Below are 24,660 nucleotides of genomic sequence, written 5' to 3' on the forward strand. Positions count from 1 at the left end.
TATCATTATTATTATTATTAGTATTATTATTATTAGTATTATTAGTATTATTATTATTATTAGTATTATTATTATTATTACAATTTTTATTATTATTAGTATTATTAGTATTATTATTATTAGTATTATTATTATTATTAGTATTATTAGTATTATTAGTATTATTAGTATTATTATTATTATTAGTATTATTAGTATTATTAGTATTATTAGTACTATTATTATTATTATTAGAATTATTAGTATTATTATTAGTATTATTATTATTATTATTATTATTATTAATATTATTATTAGTTTTATTATTATTATTATTATTATTATTATTAGTATTATTATTATTATTATTAGTATTATTATTAGTATTATTATTATTAGTATTATTATTAGTAGTATTAGGCTTAATCACTCCATTGGTCCTCATATTTGTGTGCAAATCTCAGTTTGGTCTTCATGTTTTGAACTGTCTCAATTAGGTCATAATTTTTGTAAAAATGCACACATTTTACCCTAACCGTTAAGTTGTCTCAAACAATCCCTCCCTTTGTCCTTATGTTTATGTGAAAATCTCAGTTCGATCCTCAAGTTTTGAAGTGTCTCAATTGGGTCATAATTTTTGAACTGTCGACAACAACGACATTTTTTAGTTTGAGAGGAAGAAAAAGTGTGAGTCGGGGGGTTTGAGGGTGGAGGAATGAGTGAAATGTGATCAGTGATTGAAAGGAAAAAGAAAGACCATACCCATGTGGATTTAATGATTTTAAAACATAAAAAAATATTACAGCTCAGTTCAAAGTTATCGTCGTCTCAATACACTTAACGGTTGGGGTAAAATGTTGTAAAATGTTTGCATTTCATAAGGACTTGAGGAAAAAATGTGATCAATGATTGGAAGGAAAAAGAAAGACCATAGCCACATGGATTTAATGATTTTTAAACATAAAAAAAAATAAAATTACAGCTCAGTTCAAAGTTAACGCTGTCTCAATGGGGTAAAATGTTGTAAAATGTTTACATTTTAATATCTTGTTAAAGATATTAAAAAATAAATTTTAAATTTAACTTAACTATCCATAATATAAAATAAGATTTACACTTGTATATATATTATAAATTAATTTTATTTTAGTTAATGTGAGAAATAAATAAATATATATTTATATATATACTAAAAAGTAATTATTAAATAGTTATAAGAAACAATTTTCTTAATACAGTTATAAATATATTATTACTTTATTATTTTCGTAATTTTTTATATATTTAGTAGCTCAAATCGATATTTATAAATCCAGATTTTATTAAAACAAAAAATAACACATTAATTTATTTTTTAAATTATTAAAATATTAAAATAAAGGATATGTATCTAATTTTTCTAAAATCATAAAAGCGAAAAAGTTAAAAAATAGAAGTACAATTGACAGTAAAATTATATGGAAGATAAGAAAGACGGAAAGGATAACGTAGTAAAAAGTTACCAAAATTATTATATTAATGTATTTGAATTAAAAAAAAAAAAAGTGATGCAAATGTGTGAATAAGTAGAAAGTGTATGGTGAGGTGAGGTGTGATGTTGAACCACATGTGGCCAAAAAGCACCTAACCACAAATCACTTCCCACGTGTGGCTAAACATTTTCCACATGTGGCTAAATCTCACAACTCCAAACTATTACAAAAGTCAAAATATGTCTGTCCTACATCATCAATCAAAGCACTTTTTCTAACTCATCATTATGTTTGTATCAAGAAATATTTTTACAAAATAAAATAAATTAATTTTATTCCATAAAAAGTATTTTTTATATTTTTTCTTATTATTATATTTATTATTTTGATCATAGTTCTTATTAAATTCTATAGAATAGAATGCTTTAGAGGAAGACAATAGCGAGAAGCCAGATGTCACGTGTAACGTTGTGTCCTGTTTTGCTAATAAGAACTTCATTTCAATTCCAATCATTATTCAGGATAGAGAGAGCAAGCAACATGAGTGGCGGAGGAGAAGAAACAGAGAGTCTGGAGTTCACTCTCACGTGGGTGGTGGCCGCCGTATGCACAGTCATCGTCGCTATCTCCCTCGCCGCAGAGCGCTTTCTTCATTTTGGCGGAAAGTTTCTCAAAGCCAAGGACCAGAAGCCGCTTTACGAAGAAGCACTGCAGAAGATTAAAGAAGGATTTCTTTTTCTTTTTTTTATTCTTTTCTTTTTTTTTTTTTTCTTCCTCACCCTTGTTTCGATCAAATTCAAATCCGAGTTCACGATCTATCTCTAACTGATTACACAAACTTTCTTGCCACATGCACGAATTAAATCTGAACACCTATGACGTGTCTAAATGTTGTTCAAAAGTGTTGTTCATATATCATTTTCCTTTAAGAAAACATCACAAATGGAACAAAGGAAGCTATCGTGTGCAGACGATGAGATTGGAAGACATGACCTCTTAGAAAGCTTCACAAGCATTAACCAAACAGATTTCATTAAAGTGTTAACACAAAAGTTATTATCTAAATCTTACTTTAACCAGATTTTGAATTTTAAAATACACACAATTATTAATCAATTTTCATACAACTCTCAAATACTTTATCACCCAATACCATCCATAATTAATTATTTAATGATATAAATTATAAAAATAAAAAAATATATTTTTCTTTTATCTGAATATTACATTATATTTTTCCTTCTTATTAATTATTATTATGATACTCTTTTAAAATCTAAATTATAGTGAACAATTAATAGTAATGCTTTAATAATATTATGAGTAGTTATATATGATAACAATTATTATTATTCAAGGTTCACTAAAATTTATTATTATTATTATTTATACAGTTATTATTTTTTTAATATATATTATTAAACATAGCAATAGTAATAATAATAATAATCATAATTCTTATTTATTATTATTCTAATGTTTATTAACGATAATGATAATAATAATAATGATGATGATAATAATCATGACAATGATGATGATAATAATAATCATCAGGCCTTTCAGGTAAATCTCGGCGTAGCCGAAGTTTGCGTCGAAGTCATTTCCGACGGCGCTAAAGCTAGGCCAGCCGGTTTCGGTCACGACGAGGGGGATGGTCTCGTAGCCGACGACAGCGAGAGCAGTCACAACGACATCGAGCATGACGTCGAAGAGGTTATAGTAGCGGACTCTGGTGGTGAAGTCGTTGTGGAAGTTGAAAGTGTATTCTTGGAAGAGTGTGATGTCGAGGAGGATCTCGGGGTTGAAAGGATAGAGGTTGTAAGGCTATAGGTTGATCAAGAAGCAGGAATCTGTATCCTGCAAGAATTGGAGGAGCGGATTGAAGAGTGTGATCCCCGAGAGTTCTTGAAACTGTGCCTTTGAAATTGTTGCTGGCAATAGTGAGTGCTTAGGAATGATTTGCTGGCAATTTTTCTGGTGATATTCCAAGTGAAATTGGCGACATGAAGTGTCTACAGGATCTTGATTTGTCTAGGAACAATTTCTCTGGAACATTTCCCATAAGTCTGTCACACTTGGATGAGCTTAGCAGGTTCAACATCTCATACAATCTCCTCATATCTGGTACAGTCCCACCATCCGGACACTTACTCACTTTTGACAATGATTCATATTTGGGTGACCCCCACTTGATACTACCAAAGTTCTTTAACATCTCTGACGATAAAAATAGCACATTACAAAAAGTCTTGAAAAATCCCACAAAATGGTCACTGGTTTTGGCTCTAATAGCACATGATTCAGGAAGCTCTGGATCCTCACCTTGGTATTCTGACATAGTTAAAATATTTCACTTGAAGACAATTTTCACACATGCAGACATCTTGAAAGCAACCTCCAACTTCACGGGGGAAAGAGTCATATGAAAGGGTGGTTATGGAGGGATCTCGCCTTCAGTTGCCAGAGGCCACCAAAGATGTGCTCCACCTCTTGGGAGTGGTGGTTGGAGGAGCCGTTGGGAGCGGAGTAGGTGACGCAAGGATGATGGGGGAGGGCGTGAGGGAGGAGGAAGAGAAATCAGAGAGCTACCTGTTAAAAAATTGACACATCACCCTTCCATCTCTGCAGAAAATTAACATTGTTAACGAAATTAACGGCAGGGGCTAAATTGCTTAAAATTAACACTTATAAGGACTCCATTGGTAAACTTTAAAAGAAGGGGATCCAATTGGGAATACCTAACAAAAATAGGGACGTCTAAATGGTTTAAACCTAATAATAATCATAATAATAATCATCATAGTAATAATAATAATAATAATAATAATAATAATAATAATAATAATAATAATAATAATCATAATAATAATCATAATAATAATAAGTGGGTTACTCCCTGTACCTCCCCACTTGCTCCCTACACCTCCCCATTCCACTTTTACCCTTTGCTCTATTTTTTCTATTCCAATTTTATCCTTTAACAAAAATTTATATTTAAAAATGAAATTTTATGATTTTATTCCCCCACCCCTACATAACCCATGCTTTCATCTTTACTCTTTCTTCCCAGAAATTCTTTCTCCTAATTTTCTAGAAATTATCCATCGTTCAATTATTATATCTCTGCATTGCATTAGTGTGGTGGTGGTCTATCCAACCTTTAACCTGCGAAGCAGTTAAAAAGGGGCGAGTAGAGGTAAGTAATTCCTTCATGAAACTGCTTAAACAGATGGCGACATCCGTTTACCCTTAAACGGAATCCGTTTACCCTTAAACGGATGTTGACATTCGTGGACGGATATCAACATCCATTTCAAGGCCTGGACGTCTTCATCCTCAGCACACACAACACAGAGCGCGCACACAACAAAAACCTCAACAAACCAATAGACCACACAAAAACCTCAACCACAGACCAACCATAAATCAACAGATAAAGCAACCCAATCCTAAACATTACATACATTTAAAAAAAAGGATGAAGAAAGGTGCAAAAGAAGAATTGCACCTACCGCTCAGTGCCAATCTCAACGCTGAGCGCCAGCCTCGTGGAAAAAGCCACTGTCAAATGCTTAAGTGTCAGCCCTGAGGGGAAAATGAAGAACCGTGCCTACCGTTGAGCGCTAAAATCCACTGTTGAGCGCTGAGCGCTGAGATCTTCAATTCAATACGGTAGGACGCCTGGGCGTCAACGTTGAGCGTCCCACTTGAGTGTCACACCTACCGCTGAGCGGTGAACCCACCGCTGAGAGGTGTACTTATGGGCCTAGGCCAAAATTCTGTTATTTTTCTGTAGTATAAATAGACCCAGAACGCACCAGAGAAGGAATCTTTTGGCAGAGAAAGACGGCAGAACACTCTTTCCACCCCTTGAAGGAGGATTTTAGATGTAGGAGCTCTAATATACCAAATCTAGGGTTTATCTTTTCATTCTTTCCATTAAATTCATATAGTTTCACCATGTCTATGGTGAACTAAACCCTTTGATTGTTGGGGAACGATGTAATCCTTTTCAAACTCTCTTATATCGAAATTCTTATTTTATTCATATACTTGTAATATCAATAGTTTGGGTTTTTTTCTCTATACTTTAAAGCTTGCATTGTTTAACTCATTCAGTATCACTATCTTTGATTTTGTTGATACGGAGACGTATAGGGAAATCTAGAACTGAGGAGAATTCTCTTGATTATGAAATATTGCCTAGAGATAGGAATAGGACGATCAATTGCTTTAAGCTTATGTTATTAAGGCATTAGTAATTACTAGGGAGACTAGTGATAGTAAACTAGTAATTATGGTAATAGACTCTTTTCACTGAGAGATCGGGTTTAGAGTAAATTAGAAAGTTGCATGAACATTGATAATAAAGTTGAATTTAATAAGAATAGTAAATATAAGAGGGTGGATAAGGATGAAACCGTAAATCCCAACAATTCCATTCATTCATATCTTTATTTGCCAATTGATCAAGCTTTGCATTTGCATGTCTAATTACATTTTTGCATCACAACTTCAAATTATTCTTCTTTTAAGTCATATGCAATCAATTCACATGAACGACAAGACCTAAGAGTCCCTTGGGAAACGATATCTGGACTTACTGTCTATTATTACTTGATACGATCTGGTACACTTGCCAGGGTGTTAACACCTCCACTAGTAGAAAAATAACTTTTTATGACGAGTAAAATTAACTTATTATGACAGATGACCTGGCGTCATAGTTCTGGATATCATAATAGGTCTGTGAATTTTATGACGGACAGAAAAGTCCATCATAATAGGTCCAGTGTATTATGACAGACTTTGTTACCTATCATAATAGGTCCAATGTATTATAACAGATTTTCACTTATCAGTCATAATATAGCAAATTTATTATAACGCACATAGATTTACCTATCATAATATGTAGTGTTTTATGACAAAGATTTTTTTCACCTATCATAATATGTAGAACATAATATGACAAATAATTGTTCACCTATCATAATATATACTTTTCAGAAATAAGCTTTTATTACATACATTGTTCACCTATTATAAAAATTTTTTTGTAAAAAAAAATTCATTATTACATTTGACATATCTATTCAATTTTTAATTAATTTCCTGTATTATAATTTCATAAATCAATTTATAATCAATATAACATGAAATGAACATATTCAATTAAACTAACATAATGTGAAATCCACTTCAAACATTAAATTGTTCAATAATATCCAATACATAATTTGTAAATCATATTAAATCCAAATAACATCAACCTACACTACATTGTAGTCAAGTTTCTACAATTTACTAACGCTTAAAATAAAAGAAGCCCACTTAGTTCTAATGTCTTCAATGTCTGGAGCTTCCATTGGAGATGAATCATCAAAGATCTACAAATAAAATAATTAAGTTAGAACANTTTTGTACTGAACAGTTAGATAAGTATTAAGTTAGTTTTTTAATACCCCGACAAACACTTGGAAATAAGAGAAGAAAATCATAACAAATTAGGAAAAAACAACGTTAGAAAGTATGTAGGTTAAATATATGTTTTAGTCCTCATATTTGTTCTCCATTCTCAATTAGGTCCTCATGTTTTTTTTTGTCCCAATTGCATCCTAATATTTGTAAATTTTAGGCAATTAAGCCCTTTCCGTTAACTGGCCACTAACGTCGTAGGCCAATTGAGAGGGCTTAATTGCCTCAAATTTACAAATATTAGGATGCAATTGGGACAAAAAAAAAAACGGAGAGGACTTAATTCCTCAAATTTACAAAGATTAGGATGCAATTGGGACAAAAAAAAAAACATGAGGACCTAATTGAGAATGGAGAACAAATATGAGGACTAAAACATATATTTAACCAAAGTATGTAAAGGGAAAAGGTGAAAGCTTATCCGTCCCTAGATTGATGAATTTAAGTATCCTATAAATTAAACAATTTAATGGTAGATAGATACTAAATCTAAAAAACATTTGAATTCAGTGCTTCTGCCAGAAATGTAAACTGTAATGCAGTTTCCTCCCCTTCCAGTAGAGGCGAGTTAATAGGTATACGAGGAACTGATCCAACTTCAAAGTTTTTAACTNGCTTCTCTATTTTCATTGATTATGCAGACATTTAAGAGTTAATAACAAAGAATCAATGTCAAAAATCAAAGTTGCNAGTAAATTTTACTATTCATTGGACTTTTTAATGGATCGAGCACCACTTTGCACCTTGCTTTCCCTCTGTTCTGTTATATAAATAATCAAAACACAAACATAAAAGAAATCAAATAAAACTGTTCTTGCTTCACTGTACACCCCTTTCAAATGATTCCTGCTATGTAGCAAATGCTCTTATTGAACTGAAGAAGGAAATAAATAATAAGAGGGAAATTATACTAGTTAATTTTATAAATAAAATAATTAGGAATAAAAGTATGGACAATATCTATATTTTTTAACTTATTTTTCCATTATCTCTCTTGTTGCTTGTTACGTAATATATATATATATATATATATATATATATATATATATATATATATATAAATTTTAAACGATTATTTAAATTATAAACTCAAATAAAAAAATTGATCTTAAAATTTAATTTAAATAAACATCAATAGAATAATTGTTCATGTGACAAAAGAAAATGAAAATAATTGATGCAGCACAGGATTTTCAAGTGCCAAAGATATTATCATTGGTCATTTGAAAGACCTGCTATGATATATAGAACTAAAATTGCTTAAGGTATAATAAAAACGAAACAAGAAAAATCATTGCATGGTGCTTTTAATCCTACACATCGCCTATTATTTTCTACCCATAGGTCCACATAGGTCTCTTCAAGATAATATTATCTTCAGAAACCGAAAGGATGTTTTTTCCCCTTGAAAGGCATGAACCCAAAAGTGTTATGATCTTCCAGGATCACTAATATTATATAATAAGAATATTATCCTAAATCAAGAATAAGATAAATACAATAAAATCAAATTAATGCATCATAAATTAACAGTTTAGGTTAAAAAAAAGATAATCTCCACCCACCAAAAATTTCATATTGGGGGTAAGTTATCAACTAACCAGGTAAAGAAAATAAGAAAAGAAATGAAGAGAACATACTCTGATGGAACAAGTGGACTATAAGCAATACTTGATTCCTTTATCTCGCCAAGAACTAGAATGCCTCCTCCATCACCATCTCCTTTCAAGCAATGAAAGAAGACTTTGGGTGTTATTCCGCGTGATGACAACTGTGATACAATAGATAGAGCACCTGGACCAAACCTAAAAATTCCATCAACTGCTTTTTCTTAGTCAGATCTCCAGACTGATACATGTTACACCTGTTTCCAATACAATCAACCAAAACAGTCTCATTTAAAACAAAAATGGGAAAATCCAGATTTGAATGGATACTCCCCAATCTCATTTGCTCGCTTAATTATCTACAACAATTCTGATATTATCAGTCTGTAATAAACATTAAAGATTCAGATATGAAACCCATGTAAAGTCATATGCAGACTGGCTAATTATCTACTTAAGGATGCAGACTGGCTGTCTAATCTCTCTTCCCTAACACATCTTGCCATCGATGGTTTACATAACCCTGATTGGTTGCATACGATTCATTATCCAAAGCTAAGAGAGTTGAGGCTAGTTGATTGTTCTCTTTCGGATACCCATATTCATTCTTTATTTTATTCACCTTCCAACTTTTCCCATTCTCTTACCATCCTTGACCTTTCTTCTAATATGCTCACATCCTCGACATTTCAATTATTGTCTAACTTTAGTCTTAATCTTCAAGAGCTTTATCTTTCTCATAACAACATTGCAGATTTTAGAACTCTCACATCACATAACAAATAAATTACCGAACAAGAACAAAAGCAAAATAAAAAAATATACAATTAGCAAACTGTACTTTTTATTTAGCAAGATAGCACAACCGAAAAACCAATTCTAGCTTTTGAACTTCTCACTCCATAAAACTAGCAATAGCCACATTTCAGTTCCTAGGAAAGCAAATTTTAAACTAAATTTCTAAAAAGGCAAATGAACAAGTGATGAATCAAAATCAAACAAACATTAATAATATGCCACTACTGATACTTGTACATCAATGTCTTGAACACATATATGCTGTAAATACGATGATCGAGAGAAATTAAACCACATTTGATCCGGCTGATCACTACAAAAATAATATATTTTAGGGAAGGTTATTTTCCAAACCGCAAATAATTCCGGCGGTTCATGACATTGACCGCCGTAACCTTTTCTTTTTTTTTAAATTATCTTCTGTCTTCATTTTTTTTTTCAAAACCCTAAATCGCTTTCCCCTTTCCCTGGCTTCATTTTCCCCGAGCCCTTTCCCCGCACAATCTTATTGGCTTAGTGACTTCGTTTTAATAACATTTCTTTTCCTCTGCTCTCTCTCGAACCTTCTTGATGGAAGACACGGAGAAGACCGAGTGGATCGAATCAAACACAGGAGTGGAAAAGATTCGACGTAGAGTGAAAAATAGGAAGATTGTTCGGTGAGAAATGCAAATTAGGTCGCGTGTTTGGTGGAAAAGGAAGATTCAACGGTTGAATCGGTGAAACGGTGACAAAATGAGATGTAATCGATGGATTCAGTGGAGAAGATTGTAGCGACCACGAATCAAGTCGCAAGATGTGATTTGGTGATGTGAATCACGACGATGAGGGCTCTGTGAGAGCGATTAGGTGAGGAGATTCGCGAGCTCGAGAAGAAGCTAGGGTTAGGTTGTTGGACTTGTGAAAACTCAAATCGTTGCCGCTGCGTGACCGACCCATCGTTCCATAACCACCATTACGTCTTATCACCTCCTACAAACGGTTAGGTTTGTGCTAATGTTTTCAATTCATTATTTTGGGTACTATTTGAGGTTTAAGCAGTTTGAAAGTTTTGATCTTTAAGCTACTGATCTCTAAAGATATTTTATCCTGTCTTCGAGAGCATTCTGATTCCTGATTTGATTTTAATTCAGCGGGAAGGATGAAGGAAACAGTGATGTAAACGATCTTTCTCAAACACATCTTTGAACGATGCAGTCCTAGATCCAGACACATCTTCATTTGGATTTCTGGGGCAGATTCCCAGAAATTTTAGCCTTTCAGATCTGACTGCCGATTTTTCTCGGAGTTCTGGTATGTCTTCTCTCAAGCTTGTGTGGGATCCTTGTGTATTGTTCACGAATTGCATTCTTTTGCTCGTGTTAGAGAAAGTCAAGCATTTCATTTTTTTTTCCAAAGTTTCCAGCCTTTTTCTATGCTATTACATACTAGTGTATCAAGTAACAAACAGATAGGATTGGATAAATAATTTGCACTAGTAGTTAAGGTTCTTATTTGACAGATATACTGGACTAGGTCACCCTTCGTTGCTACGGATAATGAAAACTTTCTTAACGAGGAGAACAAGGTAAGAAACATTTTCACTCACCTGTATTCTGTTGTTTTGTTCCGCAATGCTAATACCGTTGTTATCTTGGTTTTAAATAGACAATAATAGGCTAGACTCCATATCAGAAGGTTTAAGTTATGAAGACTTTGGGAGTGAATAGTTGATACCATTTGGCTGACGAACTTGCAGGTTTGTTCTTTACTTCTATTATTAAGGATCGGGTTATGTGGAAAATACCATAATGTGCAAAAATTTCCAATTAAATCACGCTATGTTTTTCTTAAAAAATTTGTCAGATTCATGCGAAGTGACAACTATAACCGTTTTAGCTACAGAGCTGATAATTGTTTATATTGCCTGTAGGTTGAACAAAATGCTTAAAATATTGTACATAAAACTTTAGAGGTTTTGAAATTTAACTGTTGGATGAACATATGCAATTGGTGTGTAGAAAGTGCACTCACCTCATTATTGGTGATGGTGAAATGAAAGTTGGAATGCTTGCATGGAAGGGAAAGACTCGGTGCAAATAAATAATAATCTTTTTTCCCCTTTGTGTTTGGCCTTTTGTACTATATGCTTATTCTACATTGTGTTCATACTAGAATTATATTATTGTGTTTTGTTGATTTTCCTGATATAAGACTGAATAAAATTATTTTGTCTTTGGATTATGTTTCCATCTTTGTTTTAAAGCGTGTATAAAAGTTTAAACACCTCTAATGCTTTGTAAGGTCTAGTCTATATATTTTGTTGGTTAAAGAGAGAGGGTAGGAAAGATTAATTCTGTTTTTCTTCTCTCTGCATTTTCTTGTGGATGAATTATGTTATTTCTTCTTAAATCTTTTTTGCTCTGTAAAGCTATGGAATGTGGGTCATAGCTACTCATTTGTTTTCTGAGTATTCCTTTAATATCCTATTTTTCTCATTAAATTTTTCTGGTGTATTGGTTGATAGTTTCCTGTTACTTTGGGTATGTTACATGCTTCTTTTAATATTTATATTCTTTATTGCTAATAAAAAAAACATAACACCATTATACCATATTAAAGCTAAAATATCTTGAATGTAATTTTTTTTGTGGTTATCTCTTTCCTTTTGTTTAATTCCATTAATGTATCACTCTTTTTTTTTCCTTTTGTTTAATTCCACTAATGTCCACCCCTTTTTTCAACGTTTTAAACTGAAAACTCATAACAATCCACATCCCTGAGTTTTAACCAGGACTTTGTTGTGAATGGACCATGATGAGGCCACGCAGACATCTCCGACTTGCTTTGCTATTACAGTTTTCCCAATTTTATTAAATAGGCCTTCAGGTTTTAAAAACCGGCGTTTGATCTTGCAATAAAATTCCCAGCTCTAAACAATTATAATCAAGCATTGGTTAGGATTCCTCGGTCATGAGGTGTTTCAATTGTGTTTGCTCAATTTTGATGTTCTTTTTATGTGGTATGGTTGCATGTATATGTATGGTTTATCTTGTGAAGATGTTCGAACTCTATCAGTATTGCCATAATTAGAAGAGAAACAGATATTTGATGGAGAGAAGGCTAATTTGCTTGTTAGAGATCTCAGAAAGGCCTTTGATTTAGGTAGGACAAAGAGTTATGAATGGAGGGTTGTCCAGTTGGAGGCCATTATTAAGATGTTAAAAGAGAGAATTTGAGGTAGGCTACAAGCGTTTGATGAATTCGAGGTAGGTGAACGAGTTTGCTTTTGTAGTGTTCTGGTTTTTTGTATCAGATCTGGTGGCTTGTTGTTGACTCAAAATAGATAATACATTAATAGACCTATCAATGGTACTTGGCAAACTTAGTAATGCTTCAGTTTCTAGTTTCAAAGACAACAAACTAATATATTCTGATGCATCGTCATGATCAGGTGATTCAAAAGAGAGCTATTATATTGGTCCTATTGCAGATACAAATGTTAAGCTTAATCAATGGCCTTCTGAAGATTTAGTTGTGTTGTTTTCGTTTTACATATATATTTGTGGTTTCTGACATCTACGTGAGCTTTATTTGAGATATTTATTTTGCAAGGACACTTCAGAATCACTTGGAAATTGGAGACCATCAATGGAATTATTCTACTGGAAACTCTTGTTAGTTTCTTTTGCTTTAGCAGTCAAGTATATATATATATATATATATATATATATATATATATATATATATATATATATATATATATATATATATATATATNTATATATATATATATATATATAGATCAGCATTTCTAGACTATATAGATATCATGAATATTGTTAATGACCAACGAAATAAAAATAGCAGCATTTTTTGTTCTTTTTCAGCCTTTTACCCCCTTTTCCATGTAATCTAATCAGAATACTATTTCTTTTCTCTGAACTATAGCATTTTAATTGATGTCTTCCTAAAAATAATCATTTATTCATATATAATAATTTAGGACAATTAAATATACATACAAAAAAACATGAAAGAAAAATTATAGCATATACTCAAACATCATTATTATTATCATGGTTTGAAATTTGTTGAAAGTTAAATTGTGTGAATTTTTTTATTTTATTAACTCGCCATAAATCTATAATTTATTATACATTTTAACTAAGAGTCCATAAGAATGTTAAAGAATATATTATTATTATTATTAACATTTACATGAAATATTGTAGAATATATAAAAAAAAGTAGAGTGTTTATTGATTGGAAAAAACTTCACAATCGTATATTAGTCATACATTAACATGTTCTTATGTGATATGAACGTATGCAAATATAGTTTAGTTTTTCAAATCCAAAAGACAAATCTCTTGCCTTACTATGCCTCATTTGTTTACAGGGAACTAATGCACAGGTAGGTCTGGTAATGTATAATGCCAACTCCAATGCAGGTATTATTTTAATTACCTTTTATTTACAAAATGTCACAGATTATTTTTAACATTGGTTATTATTTGATTGAACGTTATACGTGTGATATTATATGTTATTTTTGTACTAATAATGTAAGATATGCCATGTTGAGTTCAATTAATGACAATTTTATACTGATTATTTTTGCTTTTAACCTTATGTAATGTTAATTATCTGGTCCATTCCTTTAGTAAGCACACACATCATATATAGGATACTTTCTTTTGTTCATATGTAGGAATGATTCATTCCACAGTAAAACTGTTATATTGAAGCAGAAATTCTAAATTTGTTTCTTTGTGTCTTTACACAGATGTCCAACATATCCATTGAAGAAGAATACTACAACGGTAGCAGACATTGTATTCTTATAGCATCCGGAGACCCTGTTCCTAGGAGAATGTTAGTCTCTCTGCCACAGATTGATAAAGGAAGAATTTTTGGCCAATAGTTGCATACTTTAAATGTTGATTTTTGTGAGGTGGCAGAAATGTTTGGCCCGGTAATATTGTGGAACTCTGTTCTTACATGTTTTAACCAATGGTAGCCTTCTATTTGCACTGGTTGAGTTCATGTTACTACATGCAGCTAGCAGTATCCCTTTCAATGATATCTGCAGTGCAACATCCAATTTTTGGAGTGATATTCAATACGGTATAAGTTTATCTCCCATATAATTAACATCCTTTCACTAATATCTTATTTGTTATTCTTGTTTAAGATATGTAATGGCATGTTCCAGGTCACAGAAAGTATATTCTTGTACAGTTAATCACAAGTTGTGTTGCATATTTATGACAACATGGCATTCATATATGTTTTGGTTAGTACATAACTTTGTTTTCCTTCTTTTGTAGGGAAATAACGGTTCTCCAATGGTAACCACTCCAAACTCTAACATTAGAATTGGCGAATTGAATGTTCTATTGGCAAGAAATTTTAAGGAGACACACGATGCCCTTCGTGGGAAAAGAAGAGTGGATCCAGCCACAAAAGATAGTGTAAAATCAATGAGGATGACAAATGGTATTAGACTTTCCAAGTATCTTACTGCTACGAAAATGGATAATACTGTGTTTTTGTCAGCAATGTGGAAAGTGATATGAAACAACCTTCCCTTCATTTTTGTTTTGATATTTTCAGAAGAAGTTGCTAACATGGTTGATCCAAGGGGTGCTTTACCAACTGATGACTCCATGTTCATTTAGTCAAGAGGAAACATAGCTAATACTGAACCATCCTTATCACGACCAGTTCTTCCATATGCTTGTACTAGCACTAGCAGCAGCAGGCGTCCACATCTTCCATTCCTAACAGCAGGCTTTGATCCATATGGTAGATCTGTGTTTGGACCAACCACTGGGTTCCACCTCCACCAAAAGCACCTCAATTTAATCCCCATGATTTCTGGCCTCCTCCACCATCTTCTACATATTCTCAAAACCTAGTGCAAGCATGGGAGGTAAACTCATTCAGGCATCACAAGCACAAGAAAAGCTTCAGAATGAAAACCATATGCGAAGGATAAGGTAGAATCGGCGGTTGTTGTGTAACCCCTGGAATTACAGGCGATTTTGACAAAACCCTTGGAAGTACCCCTGGAATTACAGGCGATTTTGACAAAACCCTTGGAAGTACCGGCGGTTTATAGAAAACCCCCGTTATTTCTGGCAGTTTTCAAAAAACCCTGCTATTTCCGACCATACTACTAGGCAACGCTCGTTTTCCCTACGGTTTTCGCAATTGCGGGAAAAGCACTTTCCGGGGTTTAAAACCGCCGGTAATATTGAAAAAAACCTCCGGTAAAATTCTCCTTTTTTGTAGTGTGAGCAACATAAAAAAAAATTACATCAACCATTCCAACCAACATTCTGTATTTAGCTAGATGTCTAGCATCTTCAATAATGGGTTTAACATTTGTACGTTTTTTTTGCCATGTTGACCAAATCACGACCACTTCTATGAGAAAACTCTCTACTGCTTCCTGACTACATACAAAGAACAATACACTCCGAGTAAGCTATTATACTCCATAAATTCAATATTATACATTTCTATAATATACTTACAGGGCCAACAACGTCAGACACGTGAGAAACAGTTGTCCCAGAAGCAACTCTTAAGTAAAGGACTCTGCTCCAGGTTTCTTCATGAACCAAAGTCAAAACTAATTAAATATTTGAAGAATACCTAAACAGAGCAAGCTTGTTGCAAAGACAAACTTACAATCCAGATGTTGTCAACTCCTCCAAGGATGGCAGCAACCAACTTTGAACGAAAAGGATTCAATATTCTATATTCGTCTTTGGAACCATCTTCATTCTGCGAAATAAAGCTATTACTTCATAAATAACCTAAATAAACTTAATCTACTTAACGAATGAGAGGAAAAGTACCTGGACATTAATCCTTTTTTCATTGTAAACAGCTTCGCTAGGAACAAGATTCTTAGTTACAAGTGTGTCTTCTTTACCCTTGGCAATGAAAATTCCTTCATGCCTATGTGGCTGAACTATGACTTTGCTCCAACTTTATTCAGAGAAGATTCTAGGGTTCGAGGTAGGATGGGATTTTATTGGTGGAAAAGGCTAGAACGAAGATTTAATTGGTGTAAATACATAGAAATCGATCTCAATCGGTGAAAAATGAAGGAAAAGGCAAAACAATCGGTCAAAAGGTGAGAGATAAGAAAAACCTAGCGGAAGACGAGGCTTGCTGTTTGAGGCGACGCTCAAGGTAGCGAAGAAGATGTAGTTCGGTGAGGAGCAAACGCGAAATCGAAAGTGCTTTGAATGAGATTAGGTTTTGGTGTCCTGATTTTGTGAAGGACTAGAGAGCATGAAGATGTGGTTCGCTAATGGTAAAAGAGTCTGCGGTTTAGAGAGGAAGAGAGGAACGAGAGTGAAAGGGTATGATTAGAGACACCGACAAGGGAAACGTGAAAAATGAGAGAGATATTATGACTGATTTCTAAAATTAGTCATAATACATCAATAAATTTTCACACCTTATGACAGGTGTTTATATATACGTAATAATAAGTTTTGAAAAAATTTACAAATTTAGTATTATAACTGATATATAAAAGTACGTCATAATATGTTTTAATACGATGGATAATTTTTATCTGTCATAATAAGTTTGTCACAAAAAGCTATTTTTCTACTAGTGCTCCCTCTTCGGTAAAGATTGAAGTCTACCGAACGGTCAGTATTGAAGTCCACCGAGCGGTCTAAACCTAGGAAGAGTAAGCGGTCCAGACAATCCAAGCATCGGAAAACGATAAAGACGTGTCATCTAGGTTAGTCTCTTGGTCCCACAATTTATACCGAAACACTTTGAAAATCACTATCTAAGATGGAAAAATGTAATGTTATTAGTAATATTATTAACTTGTGTTCGTTTAACTATATCACGATAAGCAACAAAATTAGTAATATTATTAACTTAGGAAGATGATAAACATATCTTGAAAATGAACAAAAAATATAATAGAAAATAAAGAAAAAACACATGAAATTCATAGTATCACCTTATATTCAGAGAATCATCTAAAAGTTTTTCCATGACCTCTCAAACCATATTTTGGTGTGTCGTTATATTTTCGAATAAACGCCATCATTTCAAACTGCACATGAGTTTACCATCAATGACAGTAAGAAATGTTGAAGTCATTCATTCTGACTGGATAACGGTAACACAAACCAAGCGTGAATGGTTTATCATCAGAAGTTATGAGTAAATATAAAATGGTTTGTTTAAGAAATGATAATGTCATAATATATTGATGACATTTGTTGCTCTTTGATGATGTGGCCTTATGGATGAAAAACTCATTTTCTGAAAATGAAAGTAAATGATCCAATTTACAATACAAAGAAGTATGCACCCAAAAACAAAGGAAGCTTTTTTGGAAGAAAAAAAGGAGAAAGATGTCACCAAAATCATTCATGATTCTAGCTAGTTTATGTCTATTGCAGTTGATAACAGATTATGTAAGTAGAATAATTGAAGTTTAATATGATATATAGAAATGTATCAAGGGAAGGGAATCCCAACAAGTGTTTTTGAAAATGAAAGAAAGAAACATTCACAAAAGCGAAAGAAGCATAAACTAAAGGCATAAAAAATAAACTAAGAGCAAACCTCTGGGATTGAACTTCAACAATATTTTGAATCCAAACATCTGACTAATGGGTTTTCCTTCTAATTTTGTAAAATATACTATAAAAGGATAAACTTTTAAGCATTACATTAGTAATAATAGATTTTCATCCTCTCATATAGGATTTTCACAATTGCAAACACAATTCATTAGTCAGGTAAATGGATCCAATTAATTATTGAATAAATTCAATTAATAACCAATATATTTAATAATACATGTAACTATGAATAATAATATATCTACGAAAATCCATAATATTAAAAAAGTATTAAATTGATTAAAATGATTATCAAATTTCATTAATACAAGTAGCTGTAAAGAATAGGTTGCAAGAACTACAAAACATAAAATAAGAAAAACTTACACTCTCAAATTAATTAACACATGCATGTAACTTAATGTACTAACTACACGGAAAAATACTTAATCAATTCACAATATTAAACAAAGTGAGTTTCTCATATATATACTAAGCAATGTTAAAAAATAACTTTGGTGAATCATATGATGATAATGCAACTAAGGTGTTATGTCCTCCACAATTTATCTATTTCCATATATAAATAAATAAGATAATGACAAATTTAATATACATCAAATATATATGGAATTTTATTATATGATATTAAGCTACTAATGAAATACACATTTGATCTTTCACTGCAAAAACATTACATATTATACAAAATCTCATTACCTTATTATATTAGCATCCAAGTCACGCAGCAGATAATGAAATGTTTATTTTATAACTGTTAAGTTTTAATGTAGTGAATAATTTATTAATATTATTATGACAAATACACTTATCTCTTTTTTAGTGATATATGTTTAATGACATTTGTTTAATATTTGAAAGCAATGCCTTTATATATTTTGTTACGTAGATTATTGTGTTACATTAAACTTGGATGCTAACATGATGAGTTTTTCTACATTATGTATTGTCTTTACTGTGAAAGATCGAATATTCACTTAATTAGCTGCATAATTATTTGATTTTAGATATAAATAAATTTTTATATAGTGAAGATTGATAATGTTCTTAATCATTTTAATACTTTTTTTTCATGATTTCATTCATTCATGGTATCAGTTGAAATATTTTAATGTATAAAATCTCATATATTAATAAGATATATTAAAATTTAATTATATAAAACATGTGAGTATTGGCTTGTACACATAGTTTTATAAAATATATATTATGAAATGATGAAACTTTAACTTTTATATTTGTTATAATAGATTTTCATCCTTTCACAATAGGATTTCAAATATTACAAAAGACAATCCATTAGTTACATATTTTGATTCAATTAATTATCAATATTAATCCTTAAATTTGATTAATAATAAAATCTAATCAATACATGTGATAATAAATCAAAATATTTCTAACAATACATCAAATACATTAATATAAAAAAACTATTAAATAAATTAAAATAACTATCAAATCTCAACTATGCTTGTAAACATAGTTAATAGATTTGAATAACAAGGGAAAATGTTAAAAAATAATTTTGATAAAGAAAATGATAATAATACCTAATATAACCATCTGCTTTCCTCACAATGGTGTTCCATTCATTATCCGTCTACAAAATAGCATGGTTTAAAGGATGAGATAACAGTAAATAAATATGACATGTGAATAAATATCATAATTTAAAGTGAGTTTCAAAATGATACTGATAACTTAATGACAGTAAATAAATATGATTTGTAAATAATATATCTGTTTGCAAAATCACATGGTTTAGAAGATCCAATAACAAGAAATATAATTTGTGAATAAGATCTTTCTGCCACAGTTCTCTGGTTGTATAAACTAACATAATGTCTAAAAGCTTTTAAGCATTAAATTTATGAGATAGATAGAATATTTTATTTTAGATTAATGAATGAAATGAATAAATGAAGTGATTTGTCAATGTAACTAAATATATATAGGTTAAATAGATTCGGTGGTCCCTATTTTTGCTGGTTTTCTTCAAGTAGGTCCCTGTATTTTCAAAATGATCAATTTGGTCCCTGATTTTGAAAAACTAAAGCAATTAAGTCCATTCCGTTAACTTCTCTTGACGGCGTTAAAAATCGTGTTTGTTGGCAAGGAGAGGTGTTATTTTCGAAACACGTGGCATATAATGAGTCCTTTGCCGATACATCATCATTCTATCATCCCAACAAACAGAAACCCAAATTTGTTTCATCTGATTCCTCCATTCTCTCTTAACACCGGTGGTCCATATCCACACATCAACCACCAAGAATCCCAATAGCCAAACCAGATTATGAAGCTAAGCTTTCATGACAACCTTGCTGCGCACTTGCAATCTACCTCGGCCTCCGCAGCACAGTGAGGCTTGTTCTTACACCGACTCCCATTCTGCCGGAATCCGGTAGACTTTATTGAATCATCAGGGCCTGACTTTGCTAGGATGCCATTGTCGTCTTTCATGGGATCTATCTTTTCTGTAACCTGTGTAGATCTCTTCCTTTTCCTTTTATTTATTGTGATAGGTTGAGTTTTCAACTCATTGGTAGAGCCATTACCCTTGACATTCTCTTCATCTTTCTCTATAATTTCAGTTACTTCCACTTCTTCAATTTCATCACTCAGTGGCTTCAGAGGTCTTCCTCTTCTTCTGTAAGCTGGGACTTTATCCTCTTCACTTCTAGGATCCTCAGCCATAACAGATCGCTTCTTCCCTTTTCCTCTGCCTCTACCCATAGCTAAAAGCCCTTGTTGACAAAAATGAACTAAAATTTCTCTACCAAAATTCTCCTATCTTGAATAAATTTTCCGCATAACAAAGACAACCCATTTCACAAAATCAGATAAGAAAATTCCAGAAAGAGGATAAACCCAGATGGGAGCAGCGGTTTTCTATGAATGGCTTGAAGGAAAGCATAAACTGAAAGGGAAAAAAGGTCAAAAATTTGATCTGGGTAACTTCCAATAGAAATCAAAGAAACCTTTCTTCAATCTCCATTCATCTGGAATTAGATTGATGCCAAGAGGAGGGGGATTTACTTTAGGGTTGAGGGAGTTCAGAAATGGGAGTGGCGACAACGTCTCTGTTTGGTCGCGGTGGGAGCAATGGTCTCCTGGGGTCAGGGTTAATGAAGGTAGAGGCTGGACCACCGTACATGACGCGGCCTCCTCCAACGTGGACAACGGCAGCGGCGACGATCAGCCTTGTTGTAGCGGCGAAGACGTGACGCGAAGGAGCATGGTGCTACCCTCTCGCGCGAGGAAGAGAAGGAGGGAGATTGAACGGTCACCGGTAACGACCTTGACAACTTGCGATGTCGGCTTGGCGGAGGCAGTAGTGTTCGTGTAGTGGAGGCCAGCCCCTCCTTGGGGATCTCGTTCAGAGACGAGACTTTGAGTCTCGCTTGAGTGAAATGTTAGAATGGGTAGGGGAAACAAAACCCCTAAGTTCTGCTGCAGAGGATCCTTGGGCCAAATCTGGTTCCTTTTACTTTTTTTTAAAAAAGAAAAATAACAAATTTCCTCAATTCTTTAAAGCACTGCCTTTTCAATTTAAATCCTAAACAAATAATTTAAGTCCACATCATAAAGTGATTATATGCCAAGTGTTTCTTTAAAGCACTGCTTTTTCAATTTAAATCCTAATCAAATATTATTTGATTATATGCCAGTAAACACGATTTTAACGCCGTTCAGAGAAGTTAACGGAATGAACTTAATTGCATTAATTTTTCAAAATCAGGGACCAAATTCATCATTTTGAAAATACAGGGACCTACTTGAAGAAAACCAACAAAAATAGGGACCACGAAAACTATTTAACCATATATATATATTAAAAGAAATTGTTAGAAATAAGCGAAATGCTTACCACTAAATGAAAAAGAAGAACATCTTGAGTGGTTGTATATGTAAAAATATATTCAAAATATACAAATACATAAACCAGATTCTAACCGTTTAAAGCATGTTTTTCAAACAAATAACCTATTATTATGAAATAATATATTAATATAAATTAAGGTTTATATTTATAAATTTAAAAATATGAAGATCTATGAAAACTTGCTGTATCAGAAAGAAAGGGAATAAGCGGGTGAAGTTTATAATATAAAGGAATAAGAGGTTCACCTGTGTATTCAATTGTGTGGTTGTAAAAACTTTATCATTATTTAATTATTTTTATTAAATAAAACCAGTAATTTAATTTCATAAAACATGAAAATAGACATACAATCATAATATTGTAGAATATGTATCATAATATACAAACAACTTGGTAAAATTTGTATAAATTAAATAAAATTTTACTTAATGAAAAAATTATTAATTAGTCAAATAAATTTTCATACTTATTTTGATAAAAACAGTATAATCAGCTTAATAAGTAAAACTAGATTTAAATGGTTTGACAAAAATATAATATGAAATATTTGAGTGAAAAGACAATTAAAAATCAAATCGGTAATTAATTTTCAAGGATTTAATATTATTATTTTAATAACTGATTTTGTTCAATTTTGTTCCTCTCATTACTGTATAAATTAACATTCTTGAATAAAAGTATCTCTCTTCTATGAAGAGATATCTTTTGTTTTTTTTTTCTTTCAATTCTTCCTATAACTTTTATATACCCCACATTAGATTTAGCTTATAAATTAACATCTAAAAAAAATTTATATAACAACTTAAAATATCTAACTTATATAAACAATTTAAAATGACTTAACTTTAAATTTAGTAGGAAACATTTCTTTGACTAAATTAATAATTTTCTTATTAACTAAAATTTTATTTAGATACTGATTGTTTTGTTACTCAAAATCTTAATATTTAAAAAAATAATTAAATAATGATAAAAGTTTTAGAACTATACATAATTGGAAGAGATAATGGGCCTCATGTTCGTCTATACAAAGGTAACCTAAAATCCTAAAATCTCACGCCTAATTCCCTCAGCTTCATTTCATTCTGTCTTCATCAAACTACTCTTGTTTGTCTAGTACCGTTAATAAAAAATATGTATAACATTTATAATAAATCAAATCTGATACTAGCTTTCAAAAAATAATCAATTATTAGAAAATGACTCAACTTCAACACCCAAATGTTGCACCTGAAGAATTATGAAAAAATATTAAACTGTTAATCCAAACTAAATATTTTATGAAAAACAATTTTTAGGCTCTGTTGATTTGAGTGAATTATACTCTTTAAGAAGAAAAACAACTGCTCAGATTTGGAGTGATTATGTTTAAATAGTCAACTTTGTCCTCAATTTATTCTAAAATACCACGACCAAACAATATGATCGATTCCAACATTTTGCTAATCAATTTCAGTTAATAATAAATAAGTTTTTATACTTTTTCAACTTGCAGGGATGTTGGTTGGAGATGAAGACCAAGAATGGAAGTTGGTATATGGTTACTGTGTCGAGATTGATAGCCATATTGAAGATGAAGACGAGAGTGATTGAAGATGATTTATATTCAATTCCCCATTAAAAAAATTAGATTCAGTTTGGTATATTTATATTAAACCCCTTTCATTTTTATACATGCATAAGATAAATCACATGTTAAGAAGTGGACTTTTAAGTTTAACAAACCCCACAAAACTGACTTGTATGGTGAGGTTTGTACCCACCGTCAAAAAATTCAATTGCCAGAATTCCAACGTCTATTTTTAGGAGATTGTCAGAGTAGGTCTAATTAATAACATTAAACCAGTTAAAAAGTAAAAAGAAAGTTTTTAATGAAAAATGAGAACAAAGAAATAACAATGATATAGATTTTAATATAATTTCCTTTAAATTTAAGTTATTTACAGCTGTTGTATTTCAGAAGTTATTTACTGCTGCTTCCACCACTGCTGCCTCTGTCAGTGTTGCCTCCACCGCTGTTTCTAGGTACTGTACTACAGTTAACTGTACTATATTATACTAAAAATAACTGATCCACTCTTACTAACAGTTCAATATACTATTTTGTGGTTCAGTTTTTAAAAACTGAACTTATAACAATTATAGTTCAATTAACTGTGAACACTGTATCTACTCTTACATCTTCTCTAGTTTCAGTTCAAATGTTTTGTCTTGTCAAGAAAACTTTATATAATAATAAAATATTAATAAAAAAAAAACAGTTCACATAAAAAAAATAATAATTAACTTTTTAAGACAATTTTTTTATCACAAAATTTATGTTTTCTATCAATAAAAATAAAAAATATAATTTATGTACGGCGGTCATAACAACGAACGGTCATAACAACGAACGGCGACTACACTTTCCTACACTTCTAAAAGTCCTTCAGTCAAGTAAGGCTAAAGCCCTCCTTACCCTCGGACTTGGGGGGGATGATGTACGGTAGTATATCTCAAACGGTCGGCCACGCCGAACGGTCGCGTTCCCCAAACAACTTGGGCTCTTCATCAGAATGGATCAAATCTTATTGGGCTCAAGGCCCAACGCGTTACAGGCGCGAATGATATCCAAATAGAGATATCATCAATCAAATGATATCCAAACAGAGATATCATCAAATAATATCCAAACAGAGATATCATCAAATAATATGCAAACAGACATATCACTAAACATATCCAAACAAAGATATGCCAAGTAAGTTTGTTTATATCTTATTCTGTTTATATTCTACTATTATTATTATAATAATAATTATTATTATTATTAT

General features: G+C 31.7%; 1 protein-coding gene and 1 long non-coding RNA gene across 13 annotated transcripts; one reads left to right on the forward strand and one right to left on the reverse strand.

Annotated features, from left to right (window-relative positions):
* The first annotated feature begins 9,688 nt into the window (after positions 1-9,688).
* Positions 9,689-15,830, forward strand: LOC111242622. Of its 12 annotated transcripts, XR_002669892.1 has the most exons (10): positions 9,693-10,323; positions 10,471-10,630; positions 10,853-10,904; positions 10,985-11,075; positions 11,250-12,993; positions 13,719-13,770; positions 14,106-14,294; positions 14,381-14,446; positions 14,650-14,818; positions 14,936-15,827. It is a non-coding gene; the product is annotated as an uncharacterized LOC111242622 (long non-coding RNA). The 12 variants fall into 12 exon arrangements; XR_002669900.1 differs by having other exon boundaries at positions 9,691-10,323; positions 10,471-11,075; positions 12,482-12,585; positions 12,932-12,993; XR_002669890.1 differs by having other exon boundaries at positions 9,692-10,323; positions 10,471-10,904; positions 14,936-15,828.
* Positions 15,831-20,160: 4,330 nt separating this feature from the next.
* Positions 20,161-20,905, reverse strand: LOC106774643. The gene has a single exon (XM_014661686.2). It carries the CDS (start codon positions 20,695-20,697, stop codon positions 20,272-20,274), a length of 426 nt encoding a protein of 141 aa, XP_014517172.1. The 5' UTR covers positions 20,698-20,905; the 3' UTR covers positions 20,161-20,271.
* Between the last annotated feature and the right edge of the window lie 3,755 nt (positions 20,906-24,660).

This window comes from Vigna radiata, chromosome 10 (genome assembly GCF_000741045.1).
Source record: "Vigna radiata var. radiata cultivar VC1973A chromosome 10, Vradiata_ver6, whole genome shotgun sequence".
In the NCBI taxonomy this organism is placed as follows: domain Eukaryota; kingdom Viridiplantae; phylum Streptophyta; class Magnoliopsida; order Fabales; family Fabaceae; genus Vigna; species Vigna radiata.